The sequence below is a fragment of the Trachemys scripta genome, chromosome 7, assembly GCF_013100865.1.
Source record: "Trachemys scripta elegans isolate TJP31775 chromosome 7, CAS_Tse_1.0, whole genome shotgun sequence".
NCBI classification, from domain to species: Eukaryota; Metazoa; Chordata; order Testudines; family Emydidae; genus Trachemys; species Trachemys scripta.
In genome coordinates, this window is record NC_048304.1 from 4,626,347 (window position 1) to 4,651,798 (window position 25,452).

The 25,452-nt window shown below is 40.2% G+C and overlaps 1 protein-coding gene across 27 annotated transcripts in view; it reads right to left on the reverse strand.

Moving 5' to 3' along the window:
* The window catches only part of CADPS (calcium dependent secretion activator), a 364,439-nt gene that overhangs the window by 110,624 nt on the left and 228,363 nt on the right, over positions 1-25,452 (reverse strand). For 17 of the 27 annotated variants that reach the window (XM_034776680.1, XM_034776667.1, XM_034776675.1 and 14 more), the window contains exons 10-13: positions 24,289-24,397; positions 22,471-22,683; positions 10,823-10,959; positions 4,190-4,377 (exon numbers count right to left, since the gene is read on the reverse strand). In XM_034776680.1, coding sequence (XP_034632571.1) covers positions 4,190-4,377; positions 10,823-10,959; positions 22,471-22,683; positions 24,289-24,397 — 647 coding nt within the window. Of the gene's footprint in view, positions 1-2,985; positions 3,151-4,189; positions 4,378-10,822; positions 10,960-18,099; positions 18,112-22,470; positions 22,684-24,288; positions 24,398-25,452 lie in introns of all 27 variants that reach the window. The other 10 variants (XM_034776659.1, XM_034776658.1, XM_034776657.1 and 7 more) reach the window with 2 other exon arrangements.

The following is a 25,452-nucleotide window of genomic DNA, read 5'->3' on the forward strand; positions in this document are numbered from 1 at the left end:
GATCGAGTATATACGGTATATAAAACCACAAAAGCAGCAATTTTTTTGCCCACTCTAACCAATTTTATTTTTAAAATTGTTTTTACATGGGTCAATTGGCAACAGCTGTGTTTGTAGTCAAGGAATAAAACCCTAAGTAGGGAAATCTTAAAAAGGGAGAGGTAGAATGGTCCAGTGGTTAAGGCACTAGCCTGAGATATGGGTTCAAGTCCCTGATTCACCAGACAATTCCTGTGTAACTTTGTGCAAATCACAAGTCTCTCTGTGCCTTTCTTATCCATCTGCAGAACAGGGTTAATGGCACTTCCTTGTCTCGTGGGGTGTTGTGAGGATAATTACATTAACGGACTGTGAGATGGTCAATATTACAGTAATGGGACCCACATACGTACCTAAAGCAAATAGATCCAAATGGGTGTGCCTTTACAAAATTCTACCAATTTGAATGATTTCTACCAGATTTCCATTAGAACTGGTAAAATCTTTCAAATTGGTGGAACTTTTTAAGGGCATGCACTGATGTTGCGCCCTTAAGTATAGTGAAGAAGTATCACTAATAATTTCCTTAATTGCAGTGAACTGTAATTAGTTATGGTAACTAGGGTTAGTAGGTTTTGCACAGTCATGATTGGTATCTATGGCCAGGTCTACACTAACCCCCTAATTCGAACTAAGGTACGGAACTTCAGCTACGTGAATAACGTAGCTGAAATTCGAAGTACCTTAGTTCGAACTTACCTTGGTCCACACGCGGCAGGCAGGCTCCCCCGTCGACTCCGCGGTACTCCTCTCGCCGAGCTGGAGTACCGCAGTCGACGGCGAGCACTTCCGGGTTCGACTTATCGCGTCCAGACTAGACGCGATAAGTCGAACCCAGAAGTTTGATTGCCAGCCGCCGAACTAGCGGGTAAGTGTAGCCAAGGCCTATATCTATGACACTCCCTTATATCATGCATACAGATGTTTGCAGAAGGCAAAACTTGGGATAAAAAATTACAATTAACTCACTTTTTTATTTTTATTTTTAAAGTATGGGTAAAATTAACAGAAAAGTTCATGGATTCAACTATGCAGATGGCAATAATTTATAGTGTCCCTTTGGAGTAGGTATTTCGAGCTTTCAAAGGTCTAACAACTCATCAGCTTAAAAAAAGTCGAGGTAAAGGAAAAACGGACTGCAGTAGTGTTTTGAAATATCACCCATGTTGGTTTTTGACCATTTCACATGATATGGCAATAGGGTCACAGCAAAGCTAGAGGTGTATTTTTAACAGCAGCCGTTTTGTTCCTGTCCTGCACTGACACTGATCAGATAACAAGGCGGTATTCATGAAGCAGGACCCTGGACAGCAACTAGTTAGTTTCTTCTCTATGATGGCCTGTCATTCTGTCAGTCCTGACCTTCAGGCTGTCCTGAACATCTGAATCACATTCTCTCTGCACTTTCTCACTGACTGCAAGCTACTGTTGTCTCACTGTCTGACCTTACACAAACACAATACAAACAGACAACCCACCTCAGCTCCATCACTGTCTATTGCTAATATAGGAGATTGATAGCCACATAGAATTCTCTCTCTATTCGACCTTCATTGCTGGAGTGGCATAGTCTGACTGACAGCCAATCTCATTCCTGAGAAAGCTAAACCACCAGTTGTTTTTTTGCCCTCTAAAAGTGAATAACATTCAGTTTCTAAAGAAAGTTCAATTAATATATCCATGTTTATGACAAAAGTAATACGTTTTTGTTAAATAGCAAAGATATTGACTGTATGTATTTTAATGTGTATGTTCAAATGATACTTTTTCCCAAAGAGTTGGGCGCACAAATAACGATGTTATTTATTATTATTTAGTATTTATATTACAACATTGCTCAAAGGTTCCAAGCCTAGATAGGTTCCTGTTGTTCTAAGTGCTGTACAATCACAGAGCAAGACATGATGCCTACGCCAAAGAGCTTACAAGGTAAGGCTTTGACTCTGCAATAAGCTAAGGGTCTGTCTAGGTAAAGCAGACTGCAGGCTTAAGACCTAAGAAAGCAAGCAACAAACGAAAGGTGGGAAAAGGAGACTGTCAAAGATAGACGGGCTTTATACACACAAATACACTGGTAACTGGTGATTAGGTAGCACATAAATAAGTATCAGTTTTCCCCAGCTGTGTGTCAGTCTAGCCTGGCTCTAAAACAAATCACGCACATAGCCTGAATATTCTTTCAAAAAGGAATCACAACAAGGAATCTAAGGAACTTAGATACTCTGATTTCTGTCGGAGCCATAATAATAAATTAAAGGTACAGATTTACAGATTTTTTAGGTCCAGGAGGGACCACTGTGACAATCCAGCCTGACTTTCTGCATAACGCAGGCCAGAGAACCTCACCCAGTAATTCCACTAATTACTGCATCAAACCCATAACTTCCATTTGAACTAGAGCACAGGGTTCAGAAAGACATCCTGGAGAATGTAACATGTCCCTAGGTAAGACACTCAGTCTTTGGTTTCTAAGTCAGACGTCTGAACCCTTGGCTGCTGTAAAGTATGATCTGAAGTCCATGCAAGTAAAATGCAAAGCTCTGATTTACTTCAGTGCATTTTCGATCAGGCCCTATATATCCTCAAAACAGTTAGGTCTCTGCAGTAATGCGTCCTGTGGATAGTGGAATTAGTATTAAGGCGCAGAGAACTGCCATTAATAACCTGGTAGTGACAGGCACTCTTTTTTCACTGGTAGCCTCTCCGTTTCATTTCTGTTTAGGTCATTTTTGAAGACTCTATTTCTAATACACATTTGAAAAATCACAAACTCACTGGTTCCCCAAATTGCTGGATGTTCTTTTACTATCATATTGTTAAATCTGCCTTTTCAAAGCTTCGGAACCAGGTAAATATTGGAAATGCAAAGTGCCCAGTGTGCTCAGTGATTGAAAAGTTCTTATATATTACAGAATACAATTCTGTGCATTGATCTCTCTCTCTTACCTTTTTGGCTCTGGATTCGGCTGCGATTTGGAATCTTTCCTTTTTTTGGACTCCTTTTTGGAATCCTTTTTTGTCTCCACTTCAGTGGCAGAGGGATTAAACATTTTGCCCCCCTCGCAGTCTGCATTTGCTTGTGACCCACCAAGTAACTCTGTCATTTGTTGACTTTGGGGAATGGTTGGGATGAGTTTAAATGCACAGGGTAAAGCCAGCAACAAAAGTGAAAGAAGCAGAAGAAAGCATGAAAAAATAAATGAAAGAAAACAAACCAAACCAAATAATAAACAGCTAAAGATACAAACTTACAAAAGAAAGTCAGAACTAAAAAGAAAACAAGAAACTAAAAACTCTGTTTCCATGACAAGATGTATAAAATTAACAGTGTATCGCATGACAGTCTCACAATATGAAATCCAGACAATGTGTATCATAATTCTGGATGATGTTTAACGGAGAGTTTACAAAAACACATAATTATTTTGTAACACTCTGTTATTCAGTAGCATATGCAGAATAGAGTGCGACATCTCAGAGTATATAATGCAACTTGGAAAAAAACCTCAATGCAAGAAGCTGCAACAGCTACTCTAGCTGTAAATAAAACAACATAGAAAAGGAAACTTAGCACTGCTACACTTTTTGCCACAGTACATTTGAGAGAAGAAAACAAGCAAACTACGAACTTGAAATTGCTCTGCAACAACAATAAGATGTGGGGGGAAATTTTCAACAATGCTTAAGCAAGTTAGGAGCCAACTTTCAATTGGACATAGGCTCCTATGTGCCTAAATCATGTTTGAAAATGGAACTCAGGTGCTGGCGAAAATGCTACCTGTGGTAACTTGTTGGACATTCTAATACATTAATTAAAGTCAATGTAATACATTCTTTAAATCCATTTATGCATGTATGACAATGATACTGATTTCAGTTATGCAGCCAAATATACATTAACGAGAAGTGTCTCTTGGAGTTTTCTGAGTAAAAAAGTTAAAAATGATCATTTTGGATTCTGTATGCACATTTTTATTGCTTTCATTTCAACAAGCAAAGAAACAAACAAACAAACCAATTATGCCATCAGAAGAGCTGCTGCCAAACATCCAGTATGAAAACAAGTTGGGGATTGTTGTGCATAATCCAAGGAAACCTACAAAGTCATCCCTTGCTGGCACTTAGTCGCTAGATATCAATTATTCCTTACCTGTTGCCATGAACATGTGATGCACAAAAGGCAAAGCTGTAGTGAAGCAAGGTGGGGTCAATCATAGCTCCGTTTTCTGCTCGTTCTAGTAAATCTTTGAGGTAGCAGAGATGTCTGTGACAGCCTCTGACTCCATTACGTGCACAATACTCATCTAGCACAAATACCTGGCCAGGACTGAACCAGCCCTGTTTAGAAATAAAGAGACTTGATTTTAAATAGAAGATGTTAAACACAAGAGTTATTTGATTTGGAGATGTAATGCTCTACTATTCTTATAGACAATGCAAACCTAATGGTTGGCAAAAGACAAGGAAGTGGGCTCTATCATTCCTAACTCAAATAATACACAGGATAATTGCAATGAAAAAGCATTAGAGTAACATTTAAGATAAATGTAATTCAAAATGCTGAAAAATGTATCAACTATTCTAGTTAATGCCAGTACTCAGTATTTATCGTTAGAAGATTCTTTTATCTTTAAGGGCAGCCAAAGACTTGTATATCGAAACAGCACAAAATATTAACAACACTGTAGTGGGGGAGATGTTGTATTACGCTCTTCCCCTGGTAAGAGCAGATAATTATTCAGTAATGACTTTTATCTCTGTATCTGGCAGTATAGGAATGAACCAAAGACACACAAACAAGGTTCTACAGTATCAGAACTGGAGGATTCACATTTCCCTCATTTTTGTGAGGAGCCACTCGGATTAGACTCTTTGGGGACAGCTAAAGTAGAACATGCAGCACCAGTCTGTGAAGTCATTAGCTAGAATAAGAATTTTCTCATAGAACCCTTTTAAAATGCTGCAAACCCATCAATATTTACATGGAAATGTGGGTGCTAAACAATCGGTAAGATGCAGCTCTGGAATGCATCAAACTGCAAAATCTTTCCTCTTTTAATTGAAAAGTTCCTGCAGCGGGCGGGAGAGTGGTTGAGGCAGTGCACTGCCCCTATAGGCAACTTCTTTGCCACCCCATCTGCTACCCCAAATGCTACATCTTAGAAACAACGCTGCTGTGAAAGATTAAAATATATTTTCTACCACTCAGATGACACCAAATCTTTTCTAGATGCCAAAATAGCTGCTTGGAAAAGAGTTGAAAGAAATATCAATTAAGAGCTCAGTCAAAAGACATAGAAAGGGATTTGCTCATCCTTGTTGGGCCAACTCCAAAACAGATTGAAAAAAGCACTGAAATAATGAGGGGGGAAATCATGGATATAGGAAATAGATACAGTTCATTTTATTACTGGGATCACCAGAAAATTAAGCTACAGAATAATGCAGAAGAGATGCCTGTAGAAGCCCATTGTTTCAACTGGTCTTTACTGGTCCTTGCGCCCAGGGTGAAAGTCAATTTCCTTGTCTTTCTCTGTTTCCCTTTGTTACATGCGTTGATCTTTTATCCTCCTCCTCTCCTTCCCCCCCTACCCCCCCGCAAAACTGAGGACTTTGTAGAAGAGGGAACCAGAAGAGAGTGTAAGAATTAACTTGAAAGATAGATCTGTGGCTTCTGAGGCATTGTCACAGGATGACTGGGGTCAGCCCCACCTGTGGCACACTTAGCTCACCTCCCCAGGTAGAGAAAATGAGCAAAGACACATGACAGGCAGGTCAGGAGGTAAATCAGGTGAAGATTAGCCAGAATCCCGCAGGAGTGCCAGAGAGAGGAGGGAGACTCCAGGTAGGAAGTGCTGAGAGTCACTGCTCAAGGGAGAGCAGGGAAGGTCTCAAATGAGCCCAGGAAGGGCTGAAGAGAGAAGACAGACCCTCAGGAAGGAGAGACAGCTTGAGAGTGGGCTGAAGATGTTTTGTTTTGGGCGTGGCTACCCTGGCAGGAGTGGACTTTTTCGATACTGGCCTAGCCAGATGGCATTGGCACAACCGCAAGCGAACCGGGCTGGAAGGTTGGGAGATCCTGAGGGGATCCTGAGGCAGTGGCCAGGCTCAGCAGGTGACGCTGCCACAACAGTTTAAATGACCTATGATTCATGTCGTAGCGATGCAATGAATGTCCTACAATGGATCTGATCCTTCGGGGGGGGGGTGAGATCCAGGCCCCGCAGAAGTCAGAGAGGAGACTCCAATTGAGTTCAATGGGGCCAGGATTTCACCCAGGAGGTAGGGTGGGAAAAAGATGACAGGATCGGGCCCAGGGAGTTATCTAGACTTGCTTCCCTGGCTTGGAGCCTGTGGAAGCGTCGTGAACCTTTCGGGGCCTGCACTACGGAGGCTGCTCTTTATTCCATAACCGCTGCAGCTTTGCTCCCTCTTGCAGAGCAGAGACCCAGACTCCTGGGCGTGACAGAAGGAAAGACGCTGAGCATTGTAGCTGGGGGCAGCCTCTTCCACGGCAGAATGACAGAAACCCCGGAAAGAGCCTTACAGGGACTCAGTGCACGGTCCCCTAGCTGAGGACTCCAAAACCAGAGCTCAGACGGGGAGCTGAAGGGGGCCCACTTGTCCGAAACTGTCTTCTTCCCCAAATCCAAGTGGATGTGTGGCAGTCAGGAGGAGCACAAATGGGCTGTCCTTCCATCACAGCCATAGGTTGGGGAGCAGACTCCTCCAATCTGGCAACAGGGGGGAAGAACCCTTGCAGAACTGGGAGAGGAAAAGCACTTACTCCCAAGCAAAGCTACATTTCTTTAAAAACAGTAAGGTCCGGGGTACAGAGGCATGTGGTGGTGGCAGCTTTCTCCTTTGTTCCTCTTGTGGTATAGCTACAAAGCAGAGACTGCAAAGTGGTGGTATATGCGGCTCTCTGTCCAGCCCAGCGCAGGATCCAGGATTGGTAGGAAATATTACTGAAAGGCTGGTAGCTTTTTTACACGCATTCCCCCACACCCTCAGGCAGCTCCTGGCCCCCTACTGGGTTTTTGCCTGTGCACCAGAGTGTACATGTCTGGGCCTCACACCTCAGGCCAGCCATGCAGTGTTCAAACTGTCAGAAGGTCTCCGAACTGTTCTTCGCTGCTGTGATGGGGTATAACGTGACTGAATGTATCCGCACTCTAGACCACTGAGCGTTCTAATGATACTCATCAACAACTCGAATTGCACTCAGAAGCGAATGAGAAGCTTGGACAGAAATGCTAAGGGTAGCAGGCACCACTCAGGAAATGGAAAGAGAACACTTGGTATCGGTTATAGAGATGGTGCTCAGGAATTTTCCATATGAACAGTTAACTTGGTTTCTTTTTAATGTACAATGGAGTTTCTGCAAAATTGAAACTCTCCGTGGGACTTAGATTCTGCTGAAATGTTTCTATTTTTCCATTGAGAAAACAAAAAAAAATATTTAGTTTCAAATAGGTTTCACTTTAAACCCTATTGTGGTGAACTGCCTCGTGGGAGTTGAAGTTCAGGGCCCCACTGTCTCCAATGGGCTGGGATTCCTGGTAGACTGCCTCTCCCATGATGTAACACAGTCTCCATTTTGACTGAGTAGTGTGGTGCTTTGTGGGGATTTCATGGTTGCAGGGGCATCCTGGGAGAAGTGGACCACGGAAAGAGCATGTTCCATAGGGGGAGAATGGAGGCATCCAGCTTCTGTGTAAATTTCAAGGGTACCCCTAAGTAGAAGGCCAGTGTCCAAGCTGAAGGTACCAAAGGCATGGGTACTTCTGTGAGCTCAACATTAGAGAGGAATAGCTGCAGTCTCCTGGCCAGAAGATGAAAGGCAGCTGTCCTAATTGAAAATCCAGTAGCAAGAGGACCCCATGGCCATAACCGTGTATACTCTGGTGAACGGTGGGTAGATGCACTCAATAAATGGCACGGGCAAGACTCCTGCTCCTTTTCCTTAAATGCTTCTCTCTGCCAACGAGCATCATTTCTGTCTTATCGGAGATGGGTCATAGCCAGGTTGTTTTCATACAGATACCTGCCCCAGGAGACTGTGCAATCTGGGTTCAGTGGAAAGGGGACAGAACTGAGTATTGTTCTCTATCTTTCTCACCACCTCCTCCAGTAGTGCCAGTCAACATTCGCACACACTGAATAACAGATGTGACAAGCGAAGAATTCTGTGGGACCCTGCACACTGAAGTCCTATGGGAGGAAGAGCCACTGCCCATCACCCTTCTGGAACCATTTGGAAAGGAAAGGGGGAAGCTACCGAAGAGCCATTCTTACAACATTGCCCAGACAAGTCAACAAAACTTTATGGCCAATGTCATCAAAAGCTGCTGAAGGTCAACACAGACCCTTTTTACGAAGTAAGTCAATCTTTGAGGTAAACACAGTCTCAGTTCCACAGCCAGGTGTGAAACCACACTGAAAGGAAGGAAAGAAACCTGTGGAATCCAAGTGTGGCCAGAAAGGGTCCATCACCACATTCCTTAAAATGGGGAGGTTTGAGACAGGATGGTAAATGGTGAGACTAAGCTGCAAAGATCCATGTGCCTTGGGGCTTATATGAGCCCCATCGCTCTAGTGGCTTCTTAAGCAAGGGCCCAAACACCCCTTTAATAATAAAAAGTGTGGCTGGCAGCTTTCCTCTTGAAGAGAGACATTAACAATCTTGTCAATAATGGCTTTGATGCTTCTCCCCCAGCTGTGAGACTGTTTCACAAGCGACTGGTCGAAACTCTCCAAATGTTCCCAAAATCTAATTAAGTCAAACTAATCACAAGCCAGCCAGTAAGACCTACCGGGACGGGGTTGGTCTTATTTGCAACCAGCCAGGCCTGAGTAAGCAGACGCTGCATGCCGGGGTTGCTGCTTGTGAGCTAGTGGGATCCATGCTCCGTGCCTGACAAATGTCCTTTCCCCGCCTGCTCTATCAATAACCTCCCAACAGGGGGATTTCCACCAGCCCCTCCCTGCCCCTTGAGCAGACCTCCTGGGCATCCTGCAAGGACCCCCAGATATCAGCTGCACAAGAAGTGAGCGGCTGCCGAGCAGAACGCAGAGCGCCTCAGACCCATAAACCCAACCTCCCAATTATTCCTTCTGAGCACTCCCAATGCTTCTCCAAGGTGAACATGGAAGCTCACCTGAAAACTTGCTCCGCCTGGTCCCTTCCTGGGCTCCCACCACCAGGACCGAGCAAACATGCAGCAACTGAGGACAACAAAGAGGACCCCAGACCTTCCCATCTATTCCCCGGCACATGCAGCACAACTGAAAACGCATAAGCAAACCCCCTAATGAACAGCTAGCATCAGAACAAAGTCTTGGCGTTAGCAGGAGCTGTTACTGTTTCAAGGGAGCCTCTTCCTGCTGCTCCGAGCGATGACAATAATTCTACTAAAGGAGGCAGAGGACTCCTGTCCTACATGGTTGTCCTACACTGCTTGGGAGAACAGGATGAGAACTACCACTTAGAATCAACTTTCCTTCATCTCACCATCACCATCCCCTTAGTCCATTGGAGAAGATGAGTTCCTGGGTGCGGTAAGATGGGTATAGGTCACTGACAAAATACAAGAGAGCTCTGGGGTGTAGAGGGACTGGCTAGGTGAAAAAAATGTTTAATCCCAATGACAACCTCTGGGTGGTTTATAGGAGTATCACTTGCTTCCAATACAAGAAAGCTTCAATTTCCGAGCTTATGCCATTGGTAGAAGGTGAAGATTTTTGGCACACCAAACATTCCATGTACATAAAGAGTTAACTCTTCTGCTGAGATTTCTGTGCATTATTTGGAAAGGGAGACCCAAGTTGTACTCTTGCTTGGCATAGGAACAGACCCAGGGTGCACTCAGGTGGGATCAGGACCTAACCCCTCTAGAATGCCATCTGCATATCGGGCCTGATTCAAAAACCACTCAGGTCTATGGAAAGGCTCCCACTGACTTCTAAGGGCTCTGGCTCGTATAGCATTTCCAACACTGTAAGTTACTGTTCATTGTACAAATCCGCTGTACAAGTCCTGTACATTAGTATTTATTTGTATTATTGTAGAACCATGGACCTGCAATCAAAGATCAGGGGCCCATTGGGTTGAGTGCCGAGCAACCAAATAACAAAGATGACAAGTCATATTTGGACAATTTTAATATTTTTTTTCTGTTTAATCGGTGTTATAACACACTGGACCAGATCCTGCAATCCTTTCTCATGTGAGTGATCCCGACAACAGGACTCCTGAATGAATATAGATTACAGGATCATGCCCAGCATCTGGTAACTTCTCAGACAGAGCAAACTGTTAGCTGCTCGGAACCCTATTCATCAGTACATACAAATACTGGGGCACATGTATTCTGGTGTAACTCTACTGACACGGGGGATGGGACCGTACAGATTCCTTTTTCTCCTGTACCATCATCTGTAAGGCAATGGTGCAAACTGCAAAATATCATTGCTGCAGTCTATAATATTTCCCCAGCTGTGAGTTTGTCTTTGCAGGAGGTAACATTATCAAAAGTGCAAATATCAGTGATAACACAGAACAGTAAGTTGAACAGTAAGTTCAGGGTATATACACAGAACGCAGTTGAACAGTAAGTTCAGGGTATATTGCCTCTTAAAAATAAATACCGTGGGGGACCAAATTCAGAGCTGGCAAAAGCAGGGACCACTCCTCAGGCAACATGGGCGCAGCCCCCACTTGCACTAGCTCTGACTTTCTTTCCTGGTGTTTATATCACTACAGACCAAAGAATATACTTGCCAGACAAGAATACGAATCATTAAGTCTGTGGTCCAAAGTGAGGCGCTGAACCATCTCAAAGAGTGAAGCGTGGTCAAAGTTACAGGGGTTGGAAGAGATAAATTCATCCATGCCATGCTTTTGAGCTCTATCTGCATCTGTTCATTTATACATGTAGAGAAAGACACAATTTAGAGAAATACAGCACATTCTATTTGACATATACACGAGAGAGAAAAATATACACCATGAAGCATGAAAGCTAAATAATTCTCTTCCCCTATATTGCCATTAACTTTTATTTTCCCAAAATATATTCTTCACCTCCCATTGTCAACTTGCATCACATTTTGACTATCTTATTGCATTCAGGCCAAAGCTTTTAGAATTAACATCTTGTCAACTGCTCTTTATAGTGCATTTATTCTGTATTTAAAAACAGAACACAAACCCAATAACTTATTCTGTATCTTACAAAACACAATAGCTAACAGATTTTTGGCTTGCAAAAGTAAATTAACTCCTATTTAGTTATTTGAGATTAATTATATAATAGATTCTGCCATTCTAGTAAAGTTATGTCTGTAGCAATTTCTCTAAATTTACTAGGTTTTCTAGATATAAAACCAGCTATAATTTTTTTGCATCAAAATGCCAATATTTCTCTCCCCCAATCTCAGATTTTGTTACAACAGCTTTTAAATGCTATCTCAATGAAATAAAAAAGATGCTCATTTAAGCATTGCTGATAAGTTAAATTGAGATGTAGTTTGTTGTCATGAAAGAAGTAGCCTGATTGTGTGCAGATTGAGTTAGCCATTTCAACAGACAGACAGAATTTACTCTGCTAGGATTATGAGCTGCCATCTTTTGTGAATTAATAGCCTCAACGTCTTCACACTTCTCTGATGTGGGTGACGTCTATCGGCACAAACTCCTAGGGGCTAACTAATTAATCTCAACATATATAACTAAAATTATACTAAATTCACCAGTGGAACCAAAACAAAATATTCAGTGTAGGTGTGGCCAAGGAGAGATCCCTAGGCAGTAGCTTTGTTCTATGGAAAATGACTAAATTAAAAGACACTTTTCACTCTCTTTTTGCATTTACTCAAGTTTCCTGCTACATGGGTTCTTGCCAAATCCCTCACAAATAGAGCAGGGTTTAAATCTCACTCTGTTTACAACTCCTAGGGGAACTGTGTGGTCTTGAAACAATTACAGAGGCTGAAAGAGCACAAAACCACAGTAAATTAAAATTTAGTGTTTCTTACTACTAATTTGGTATTTATATTTGTTTCTAAACCAAACTAACCCTTTCCAATAAGACACAAAAATATGCAACTTAAAAAAAATAGAAGTAAGACTTATATGGAAGCAAATAATTATGTTAAATAGAAGATTAATTAAAGATTTAAAATTAACCTATGAAAGACGATGTCATTTTACAAGATGTCTTGGGAATGTCTAAACCCATAGATATTCCATCTATTATAGGAGACATTGTCTACATTTTTCTTGATATTCTGTAGTTAAATATATTGATAGCATTGCCCATCAGAATGACAACATAGATTCAAAATGTAACATTTCAATTAACTGCAAGCAATACTTAATTCGGCAGAAGCTTGTAATCGTTTTGATTAGAAATCTGCTGAACAGGTACTGTGGTTTAGAATGTACGTTACAGTACCGGGGCTAACTTTTTCTATTTTGTTCAACATAAAAATTCCCATTTGCCATCTATCTGCCTATTACCTGACCCCCAACTAGTTTTTCCCTCCCTGTGACTCCATGCATCCAGCATGAAGAGAGAAACACCAGGTCCATTTAGAGTTGATGCTGCCTACGGATTAGCTAGTGTGTGTGTGTTGGCTCCGAGGTGTGGGGCAGCCTCCCCAACATGGAGAATTAGTGCATCACCTCCATGACACATTTAGTCTCCACCAGCCTACGGCATAGGATCTAAAGTGCACTCCAACCTTGGGTCTCTCATTGTAGCGCACTATCAACACACCAATAGGCTGGTTTCTATCTATTTTGACAGATTATGCCCCATCCTTTTTGTCCCTCTGGGCCAAGATCGATTTGATTAATATGAATACACTACTAAAGGTTTTGTATCTGCTGTTTTCAATTCCACATCTAGTGCCCATAAAATAGCTTTACAATTTTAACAGATATATCAAGGCTTTTTTTTAGTAAACTGCTGCTCTCAAATTTCCTCGAGTAGACTGCAAGCTGACAAACTGGCTGGAGGCCTTAATTTGCCAGTTCTGCTCAGATATTTTATTACTTTTCAATTATGAGCCAGGGTGCACTGTCAATCTTGTTGTTTAGCAAAGAGGATACTTTCTTAGCCTTGAGTAACCCAACTAGAAGTTTTAAGGGCCATTTCCCTCTTTTTTTGTTGAACCACTTTAAACTGATCTGCTAGAAAATATGTAACTATAAATTACTGCTATTTTCTCCCTTTCACACTGACCTGCGATGCCTTTCAATTTCTGTTCACGAGAGGGACACGGGGCAGATCCTTAGATGTTGTTAATCTCATAGTTTAACTGACTTCAATGGAGCTAAGGATCTGCTCATGGTTTTTGAGACCTCTCTGATCAAATATAAGTTTACAAGCAATCTACACCCTAGAGCAGAGGACCTATATAGGTCCCTAGGCACAGCCCACAAAATTAAGTGGTCAGTAGGCTCTTGCCAAATTCCACTGCACTGTGGTAAAAATTGACCCCAAAGATAATTCTACTTTCATTAGTCTTTGCAAAGCAATGCCTCACTCAGCTCCCAAGTATGTACCCACTTGAAATCCTCTCTATCTCCCCAAAGATCTGACGGGCTCAAAATGACCACATGAAGAGACAGTTACCGTAGATGGTATTTTATGAAATTGACTGACCAAGATGTATTCCAAAGAAGGGCAATTTGCATGAGTTCTGCTCATTAAAATTATTGAAAATGTGACCATTTCTGGCACAGAAAGTAAGCTTCACGACAGCAATCCTCATCATGGTTCAATGCTGCAGCTCTCATCTACACAAAACCACTCATCAAGTCCAGTAGTTGTTTTATGTAGGTAGACTGCAGGATTAGGTGCGCACAAACCACCATCTTGGATTGAATTGAGGAAATTATGCTTTCAAGAGGAGGTCTTTCATGAAAATCAAATGGGATTTGAATTGGAGATGTCTTTGGGAAATGATTCTATTGCATGTTACGCACACACATATTTAACTTAAATAAAAATATTGCACCGGTCTAGCTGCTCAAAATTCTCTAGACCATTTAGGATATGTCTCAGTAGATAAAATAATTACAACCCTACACTAAGTTTGCCTTCGCTCACTGAATTATTTTACATTACAAAATAAATGCACCACTCAATCTGCAATTTGTTTTCGTATCTTGATTTTTTTTATATTCCCCAAACTGAATTTTAGAAGCCAATTATGCTAAAAACATTTACCTACCTAGGAAAAAGCAAAGCATAAATACCTTGCCCCAACCGCCTCAGACAGGCACTCAAGATTTTAAAGTAACAATTATATCTGCATGTAAAATAATGATTTTTATATAAAACAGTCATCTTTCAAAATAAACAATTTGTACCGCTTGAACGCGCCTTTAAGCAAATTACAAAATAAAGGTAGATGGCTCAAACTCAGACCCAAATTGTACATATAATTTGTAGACACTTTTAATAAATCAGTAGTTTGGCCTTATGACTCTGATCTGTTCTTATAACAATGATAATTAAATACAAAGAAAAAGAGAGTGTTATGTGCTGTTTCTGTAATTTACAATCCCTTTCCAAGGTGCTTTGCCAAGTTAGTTGGCACTTCTTTATTCAAGGCTTCAAGACAACATTATGCTACTGGCCAAAAAAAAGTTGTTTTACATCTTAGACTGTGAGTAAAGTTATACTGGCATCACAAACTCTATTAACCTTCGTTCTTGAAAACTATGCTGTAGCCTTTTATGCTAAGCTTTGAAATTTACATTATTGCCCTTCTTAATACATTTCTCTTATTGCAATTTTATTTTATTCTACTTGTAGCATTACAAAAAACTGGCATGTCTATCTTGTCTGCCTTAGCTATCCTTACTGTGGTTCTCTGTCAAACACATATTTTGTATATATGTTTGAAGTCACAGTCTTAAAAATCTGTCAATGTCAGTAAGACATAGATATGAAAAAAAAGGAAGAAAAAAAAATGCCCCACCACTCTGTTCTATTAGGGCAGTCCTTCTGTTATTTACGACAGTCAATTAAAAGCAACAGACAAAAAGGTCAAACATCCCTTTCTTGCTATTAGTGTTTTTGTTTTGTTTTTTTCCCCCTGGTGTCTTTTGCTACAGTAAGAATTTAGGCAGATTTTGTTAAGACTGCTGCAGTTCACAACTGGGGACAAGCTCCATAAAAGAATTCTTGTTATAAAAGGCTATGGGTAGCCATTTTATTGTAAGAATTTCCGACTCCAAATTATTTATTTTCAGTAATGAGTGACTTTGTTTGAGTACCAAGGGCAACTGAACATCCAGTAAATTTTACAACACATTTGTTTATAAAACTGTAAATTAAAAGGTGACTTTGTATCCTACTCATCTGGAAAATGTGTACTTGTCATATCTGCTTGACATTACAAGAATGAAGATGTGGTTTGGACGGTAACAAACAATGACACTAGTCAACCTCATCAGGAGACATGAAATAAAGGAATGACAATGATTGATGGCAGCTATTCATTTACAGATATTTCTAGAAGAGTCTTTATTGGCATGGTCAGACTACAACGCTAAGTTTTTCAGTAACTTAACTCTTCTTCAGCTATGCACAACAGTGGGAGAGAGGGCAAGCAGAACTGCAGGCGAACTCCCTGCTCATTGTGTTGTGCCACACAGTTGACTGCATGCTTTGAGGAACAGCTAAATTTCTTCATGGTCTCATAGATTAAGCAGAACTTACAGAGACTCTCAGAATGACTACTTGTTAACAAAACACCAAAAGAAAGTGCCCAGGAACTGAGGTTTGCTTGAATCTGTAGAACTGAAAACACTAGCTCACGCGGCTAGTGTTCTAGTCAAATAAATAAATTAATTAAATAGGACTTAAAGCACCATATTGTTGTTTCTTACTGAATTGCTGGCAATGATATTTGTGTCCCTTCCTCTTTATGTACGATATAATGTTGCCACTGATCAAAAGTCAATCCAATTAATATTTCATATTTTACCATGATTATGTCCCTCTCTGCAAACACTTATGCATGTAGCTTTACTCACCTAACCCATTGAGAGCAACGGGACTACTCAGGTGAATGAAGTTACCTACATGCCCAAAGTTACAAGAGCTCATTTTTAGTATTGTTATTGCTGTTTTAAATAATGAGACCAATCTGTCACACTTTTTCTTACTTGGTTTTTACTTTTCCCTCTACTGGATATGAAAACATATTTTACAACTTCATTTTAAAGATTTAATAGTGAGTAAATCATTTTACTGTAAATTATTAATTATACTATATTTTTAAATGAAATCTAAGTTATTCAAGGTTCAGTAGTTACGTGAATTACAGTTTATAATATGTGATAAAACCAAGTGGTTCACAGAATAAGTAAAAATTAGATCTTAGAGAAAAGCTACTTCTAGGATAAAATATTTTTTTAACTGTTTTTTTAAATATTTTGAATTTAATGATGGGGAAATATACAACTGTTTTAATAAGTCATTCATGCTTTTTAAAACACAAAAAAGCGATATATAGTTTATTTTAAATTCATGCAAGTTATGTGAGAAGTGAATTAATATTTTAATACTGCATTCCTGATATGTAGCATCTGCAAGTTGACAATACAAGAAGACATAATGTTCTCATGAGATTTATATATATATATAAAATAAAGCAATTAAAGCACATCAAACGCAAATTCATTCATTCTTTCTTTCTTTAAAAAGTGTTGAAATCCTTAATTTTTACCAAGTCAATGTTGTGTGGCAAAGTTGGATCAGAATCCTCATCAGACATCCAAAAAATGTAAAAGATAAAAGAAAAGAAAAAGCAGTATCTGCTAAGAAGGGGTAAAGAAATTCTGCCTGCAACCTGGGGGTACATTTATGCAAGAAAAAAAAAGGAGTATTGTTTAATGCTCAGGAGGGTAGATACCACCTGCTCCTTCTCATAATTGCATTCAGAATACTCCAAATACATATTTGCCAGCTCTCATGACCAACAGCTTCTACTCCCTCTTAAGTAAAGTATGCACTCACCATGTGTTTGAGGAACAGCGTTTTAAACGTGAATAAAGAATTAGTACAGTGTATATTTTATTTAAGACTGAACAAATAACTGAGGAAAAAAAATTTATTCCACAAGTTTAAACTATTATCTTTCTGTTTAAATAGGTATCTTTATAGGAAAATAACAAAAAGAGGATAAAAAGCTCTTCTAGCAATGTTCTTAATTTATTATACTTAAAAAAGCATTTCTTTGATATAAAAATGACATTTGAGACCACATGTTAAACATTCAAGTATATTTGTTTTTGGGAATAGGAACAGTCCCTATTGTGACTAAACTATTTTAACGCATAGTGGATTGTCTTTCCTGTCTGGAAATATATATAGTAAACAAAGAGCTACAGTTTGTTTTCAGAATAACCCACTACTGATTTTACATGATCAGAAACTGTCAAACCATGAAGACTCATGCTTGGATGTGCAAGGAATGTCTTTCTGTTTTGGGTTTTGTTTCTTTGAAGTACACCTTGTCTTGCTCAGTTAGGCCTCTTCAGGTTTACTACCCTACCTTTCTATTCTTTGAGGTGTCCATGGTTACCCCCACACTGCTGGTGCACTACACCATGCTAATAATTGGAACGGAAAAAAATGATAGAGTGCAAAATGATCTGTTTTCAGGCATTAAGCAGTCAACTAGATGTAAATTCCATGAAACAAAAAAAGGTATTATTTACAGATTTATTGTGATGTTAATTAATATTTACATCTTGGAATGAAAAATAGGAAATGTTAATGATTGGCTTTACTAAGAGGATCAATTGATGCCAATGTGAAAGCCAGGGAGAGAAGGCAATTATGCAAACATCACATGCATCCTAATTTCAGTATGGAAAGTTACATTTCAAACCTAAATTCAGGAAAATAACATGGAAAGTTTTACTACAAAATCTAAACATGAGAAAGATTTAAGTGAAAAATAAGCACATTGCATATGTCAGATAATCTAGTCTGATTATCTGAGCTGTGCTAGCTACAGGGAAGCACTTACCCTTGAGTCCAGCTAGAAGTTAGCAGGGTAAGAAGGAACAAACCAGAATAACATAAAGACTAGCAACAAGGCTCAGGAAAGCAGACAGGAACCCTAACCTAGCGCTAAAGTACTTGGGTTCAAGCAAAGAATGAAAAAGAAAACTTAAAAAAAAATCCCCCAAAACAACAACGACACTTACAGCTGAAAATTTCTTATGAAGCTCAATAAACCTAGCCATTTATTATGGTGGAACAAATAATTACAATTCTCAAAACAGCCAACTCTTGGTATATGATGTGGTTAACAGCCATTAAATATAAACACACATTAAAAATGAAGTATAATCACAAGTGGTATGTAAAACAATTACTGACCAATCTTTAACGTTTAAAAGAAATTTTTTTTCAAAAAATGAAAGCTGAGTATGATTTTTTTTGGTTTAATGAACTACTGACATAGAATGGACAAAGATTGGTGCTCCCATACAAGTGACCACTTTTATGAAGCTTAATATATTGCCAAAGGGTATAATATATCTTGGCAGCATTATTAACTACAGTACTGTACATCATTTCAACAGTAAACAAGCATGGCTTTGGGATTTTTCTCTTATAAATGCAAATATTTGAGAAAAAGTATAGCTTTGTGTTAGTGTATTTTTTTCTTTTAAATTGTAGCAAAACAACAATAAAAAGGCAGAAATTCTCAGTCTAACAGGTGCTGTTTCACCCACGTAAAAGGGATTGTAGAGTCATATAAAAATTAATGAATAGCAGGATCTATTTTTTCCAGTATTTAAATCGCACAAAAAATACACTCCACCCTTGCTTAGAGCTGTTTGTTTATTTCAAAGTCAAGTGTTGCTAGCCAGTTAGAAGACAAGTTGAGTAATGCATAAAGTTTATATTTGCTAAGTCAAATTATGTGGGAACCAAATGAATTCAGCATTACTCCCAAGTTTCCCCACTGCAAAATGTGTTGTTCTCAAGTTTCTGTTTAACAGACAGCTACATAACAAGACTGGGGTGTTGGATTTGTGTGTGTGCGTGTGTGTATAACAGAAAACAGTTCTACCATCTTTAAGCTGCTTACTCTGCCCAGGAAAGCAATAACAAAACAACTTATAGAGACACTGCTTTAACATTTACTTTCTTGCAAGTGCTTCGTTTGCCAAGAACTTTACCCTATAATAAGCAAGAAAAAATAAGATCTGCAAGGTATATAGTTAAATGCACAAGAATAAAGTGCTTAACAGTAGTCCTTACCTTTCTGCAGGCAACACAACAAATAAAACAACCCACCCCCAGCAAACCAACCCCCCTTTTAAAATGCAATACTTGATTTGTTAGAAGTTAAAAGTTTTAATCCAGATCTCTATCTATAATCAAAACACTTGACTGTAAACATCATGTGTGCATGAAGGACTCGCGTCTGCTTTTTATGACTTAAGCTGCATGTATTTTACTACCCAATGATCTTTTAAATGAGCGCAATATTCTGTCCACAGAACATACTAATATACAGGCATAAAAAAATAAGCTATTGGGCCTAGCTCCTTACTGCTGCCATCGGCAGAGAGCAGCTGAAATGCGTGGATGAATCTGGGCTCTGGCATGTTTTCCTCTTTCCCCTAGTCGCTTGTGTAGGAGGATCCGTTCATCTAGATACTGTGGAAGAAATATGCAGGCGTTTGTCTGGGTTCCCAACTCTGCACTTTGGAATTACCCTCTTGAAAAGGTTTTTTTTTAGCAACTTTAGCAGTAAGGGGCTCCAACAACAGCAAAAGTGGTGTGGAAACCATTCTGCCAACGAGTCTTGGTGGCAGCATAGAGGCCAAAGGCTTCAGATCTTAGGCTGGTGTGGATGGTACAAGGCCCTGAGAAGAACAGAGTGCTCTTGCAGGGTTGGCTCTTTACTCTAATTGATCACAGAGGTTGAGTTTAGGGGTCTAAGATCCTGGCTTCTTTAGTTGGAAGGAGGGAGGCGAGAACCCAGCCTCGGTGGAAGAATGAGAAGGAAAGTGCAAGTTCGAACTTGTGGAGTTTCTACACCTGTATGTATGGATAGTGTACGGGAATATATGGAGCATGGGAGAATGAAGGGGCATGCCCCAAGTCTTTGATGGAGGTTGCATAATGGTTAGAAGAAGCTAGGACTCCTGTGTTCTGTTCCTGACTCTGCCACTCACTCACAGGCAAATCGCTGAACCTCTCCATCTCAGTTTACTTATCAGTACAATGGGTACAATCCTGCTTACTCCAGCCCCAGAAGACAGAATGCGGGCCCCGACCATGGGCAGAGTGTGGCGCTGAGTTACACCCCTTGGTACTCGTTGTCTTCAGTTCCTGTAAGGTGGTGGGAAAGGCCTACTGCAAATGCGTTTGATTAGTGTATATTTGTTAAGGATAAAGGTGTCTGAGAATGGGGACCTGCAAACACGTGGACCAGACTCCCTCCCCAAGTATGGCCCCTTTGTGCTGCTCTTGCAGAGCAAAAAGACTCCTCGGTTGGCATTGTCAACTCTTATGCCAGGTCTGGTATAGGGTTATGTTGGGAAGAGAAGGGCTGTGCCCAAGGCTGCCGGTCTATAGCAACCATGCCGACAGGCAGCCCCTTACAGGATGCTACCCACTAACATACTTTGCAGTAGCTCTGAGACTGCCCTAAAATATGCCGTAGCTGGCACTGAACCAGCCACACTCGGCTCCTTGCTCCACCCCTCTTCCTTGCTGCTTGCTTACGATACTTACAAAAATGGCTACTGACCAAAATAGTTTTGCCCCACAAACAGATGCAAGGAGGACAGGATTTTGAAGACCCTTTTAACAAAGAATTTGGGTGGGTGAAAATATGATCCTTGTGATTGCACCAAGATCACCATGCCCCAGACAGGTCTATTGAATAAGCACAAGACATATGGGTTAAATCTCCCAACATGTAAGATGCTTCTGTTAGCCAGTTATCTACACTCTCTTTCATGGCCCCATGCCATTCTAGGGTCCAATCCTTCAGTCCTTAGTTAAGTCAATGACCCCGTAGGTCAATGGGAATTTTGATTCTGTAAGGTCAGAAGCAGGACCACAGAAGGGAAAACACGTAATATGCATTGACCAAGCTGTATCATGCTATGTTCTTATTGATGTTATAAGGGGACACAAGATATGCAGTGCAGAATAGAGTCCAAACTATGCAAGTACATGAAGCACAGTAAAAAAGGTCCAATAGTCCACATGTTCTACATGTCCCACAATTGTATTCTATGGGGACCGGAAATATAGTTCTTATAAATCCCGAGACTAGAACCGTATATTAAATCCTGATTTTTAAAAAAAAGCCCAAATGATGTTAACCCTAAGTAGATTTCACCTTATATGGAAAATATAGTTCTAAATTCCTCGATCATGTCAAAATATTCAAAACAATTACAATTCTATAGATCCTATTTTAATTGCTCTTCAATTTTAAATGTAAAGTTGATTTAATTAGAAGAATTTCTTAAGGAATTTATGGTCTTTTCCTTATTTTACCTAATGGTTTCAGTCTCTTCTTGATTCACATGCATAATTCTTGTTGAAGTTAAAGGGAGATACACGTCCACAATTAAGAGCTATGAAAGGTGGTACTAAGGTATGTTCAAGAAAAAATGTGCACCTCATTCATCCTTTTTTTACTTGTGTTGGCTTCTTATGATTGTTTAAATAATGGATTTTTGTTTAGTTTAAAATCAGATCATATTGACAAGGCAAAAAGAATCATGCTAAATATAAAATTAAGCAAACTATGAACAAACACACAGCATGTGCAGATAATCAAGAGTTATAAGATGAAAATTCACATCTACCTGATCTGTAAAAGCAACCTAATAAAAATACCACACGCTTTCCCATAGTTTAAGTTTTCAACAGGGAGCCTCCTTTTGTGGGTGAGTTTTGCACCTTCACAATTGTACCTATGTTTTTGAATGTGCAATTGAAGTGTGGGTGTAAATCTGGGCACTTGCACCTCTAGTACCTGATCTCTGGTGCAAATCAAATTCGCTGATCTGGACCTGTGACTTTCTTCTTGTGGATGGGAAAAGCACTCCCGTAAAAGAGAAGGTTGGGCGTTAGCCCTATTGAAAATGTTTCTCCCAGAATCTCTCTTCTATCAAGTATTGCACTTTAAGATACTCATTTTACAATCTCCCCTCATAATTTGTTTCTTGAGTTTGATTGTGGGTAAAACACAAGGTTAACTGGTTATGAATTCACTGATGTAAGAACAGCTTAGAAATCACAAAAAAAAATATTTCAAAAAGTTGGAATTTTGTGTCTGAATATTTATTCACATCAGTGCAGAAACTCTTTCCATCAGAGACTTCTGCTGTCTAGGAGAACTTTATTTACTTACAAAATTGAGAGATTGGGGCATCTAGCTGGGGAACATTTCCTCCCTTAGCATTAAGCTTTTGAACTTGGGTCGGTGGCACAGGTTTGTGGGACTGGCCGGTGGCCCGGTACATGGCTTGAACCCACAGGATACGGTCCTGTTCATCATCACTTGCGAAAATCACTGTGTCTCCTTCTTTCACTGCATTGAAAAATGTTCTGCCACCCTCCAAACCTGGCAGGAGAAAAAAACAAAACATTTTAACGTGGTAACAGAGATTCGCAGAGCTTAACAGCAGAACTGATCATCCTGCACAACACAGGGTGTAGAATTTCACCCAGTGATTCTTGCTTTCAGCCCATTGAGCCAAAACATTCCTTTTAAAAAGTAACATCCAATCTTGATGTAAAGACCGCCAGGGATGGAGAATCCACCACCTCCCTAGGTGACACATTGGATAGCTATAGCCATGTGTGTGTATCAGCTGCTCTCAGTTACTCCAAAATAACTCGATTGACTTTAGAGTCAACAAGTTGCGTTGGTGTTGCTGGGAGCACAATGTGTGTCAAAGGGTTTAAGAAACTTTTCAAACTGTTTGATCTTAACAGTCTAATGGAGCATTAGATAGTTTTTACAGAAGCTAGATGTCAGTTATATGTAACATTTATCAGCCCTTCTCTTGACATCAGGTGTTTGGGCCTGGCACTGTAGTTTCAAGCAAAACTCCCGCTATCTGCCGTGCCCTTAATACAACCCCCGACCAATTCTCATCTTTGAAATGAGACTCGGGGTGGGGACAGGGCTTCATGCATTTCTCTTTTCCAGAGGGGGCATGTTTGTTTCTTTCTCGCTCCCTGATTTGGGGCCAGATTTTGACCTCAGTTACAACAGTGTAAACCTGGAGTAAGAGAATCAGATCCTTAGCAGCTGTTTTCTGGCTACTTGCTGAAGTCCATTTAAGAGGGACGAATACATGCATTCCTCTGTCTACAGTAATCCCAATCTGAACAATCCCAGCCCCACTGAAGCCAATGGGAGTTTTACCACTGACACCGCTGTGGCCATGATTTCAGAGTGGAGTGGTGCGGTCCTTCCTAGTTCTTCACAAAGCTGAGCTGGTCATCTTTGAAGAACAGCTGAGCTCCCAACAGCCCAAAGTAGCATATCCCATCTGCTCAGATTGGAATGCAGTGTCACAACTCAGCACAGAGAACCAGAGCCCGATGATGAGTAGCACTGTCCTTGCCAAGTGGTCCTATTGAAATCAGTAAGGTGTGGTGCTACTCAGCGTGAGCAATGGGATCAGGAAGCGGACTATTGTGTATACAAACAGGTACAGGAAAGGCCATGGAAAAGCCAGATCAGTGAACATGACACTGTGGTCTTGTAAGTATTTTTTTTTTATGATGAAAACAGGTACATTGGTTGGCATAGGAGGGGTGGGCGTGTGTGTCAGTGGAGAATAACTTGAAGGCTTAGGCTGGGATTTTCAAAGGTGACTAGCTCAGTTAGAAACTCAGTTCCTACTGGTTTTACTGGGAGTGCCTAACCCCCTTAGGTTCCTGTGAAAATGCCAGCCTCTGTGCCATTAAGAAAGCCATTTGATAATATTTCATCTTCAGCTGGTTTCCCCACATCAACTTAGAGGCTGTGTGGTTTTCAAGTTTTGAACAGATAACCATCAGTATAAACACAAACATATGTATAAGACAACCAGCCACGGTTTAGCGACAAAGACAGAAAAAAAAAAAAAGGCTCTGATTTTGCAGCTATATTTTGCAGTTTCATACATGTGACGAGCTTTATCGCTTTGCAAAACCCTGTCACCGTTCCTCGTACCTGGCTGTGGGTCAGTGTAGTCCACTGTGTATCCGTCAAGTTGCAGTAGTTCTTGGGGCTCAGCCTTTTTCTCCCGGTAACTGCACATAGCAAACGTATATTGACTAACCTGAAGAAAACCACAAAGCTAAGATGGCACCACGCTACCACAACAGGGAGATTCAAAGTGTAAATGCTTACAAATGATGTTCCATAACTGGAGTTTTGCACAGGGCATGTCCTCATTTACTGATCAAGAAGGAGATTTTATTTTCTTATTGATCGTTGCCAGACTATGACTTTAATATGCTTAGCAAAACATTTTCTTACCCATTCTTTTACAGCGGATTCCTAATTCTCTGCATTGATACATATGTTTTTTTATTTCCCTAAAAGAGGAAGCTACATGCTTTAAAAACTCTATCATTCATCTCAGACAAGTGCCAGAGTGACACCCTGTCACAAACAATGTGCGCTAAACTGCTAGGTGCCAGTCATATTAAAGCAATCTTAACATCCCACTGATCTCTGCAGTTGTTGTCATCAGTGCTGTAAATGGCAGATCTCACTCCTCTGAGTTACCATCTGTATGACATGATACATTCAATGTCAAGTTCTTGATGGAAGCCTTTTCAGCTTCCGAGATCTCCGTCCGCTCTCAAATTGCCTTGAGGAGGCCATCAGGCTGCATCAAGACCCAACTTGTACTTAGCATTTTAAAATCTGGAATGTCTGAAAGAAGACTGTTAGAAAGCAAAGGATTCTCTGTGCTTTAGGCTAGGAACTTACAGGGAAATTTACTGTCAAATGATTTCAAATGACTTTGTTAAGGTTGTGTCAGAGCCTGGATTCCTTACATAATTTTATGAGTTTAGACATTTTGTTGACCTCTGGATGAAACTTTGACTTCATGTGGTTCCTTAAAATTCTTATCTTAATGGATCGTGTTCGTCATTTTTTGGAAGTGCGGAAACATCTTGAAAGACAGTCTGTGTGCAAGTGTTCGCTCTCCACGGCAGCCAAGCAGCTAAGAGATTTGCCTCCAAACTACAGAGACATTGCTCTAGTATAAATATACATGTAGCATATATTTTTGTGGCATCTATCGCTCATAAAATGCTATTTATTTAAAGCTGTAGACATGAAACTACTTGCAAGCAGATTAGATCACTGCTCGATACACTG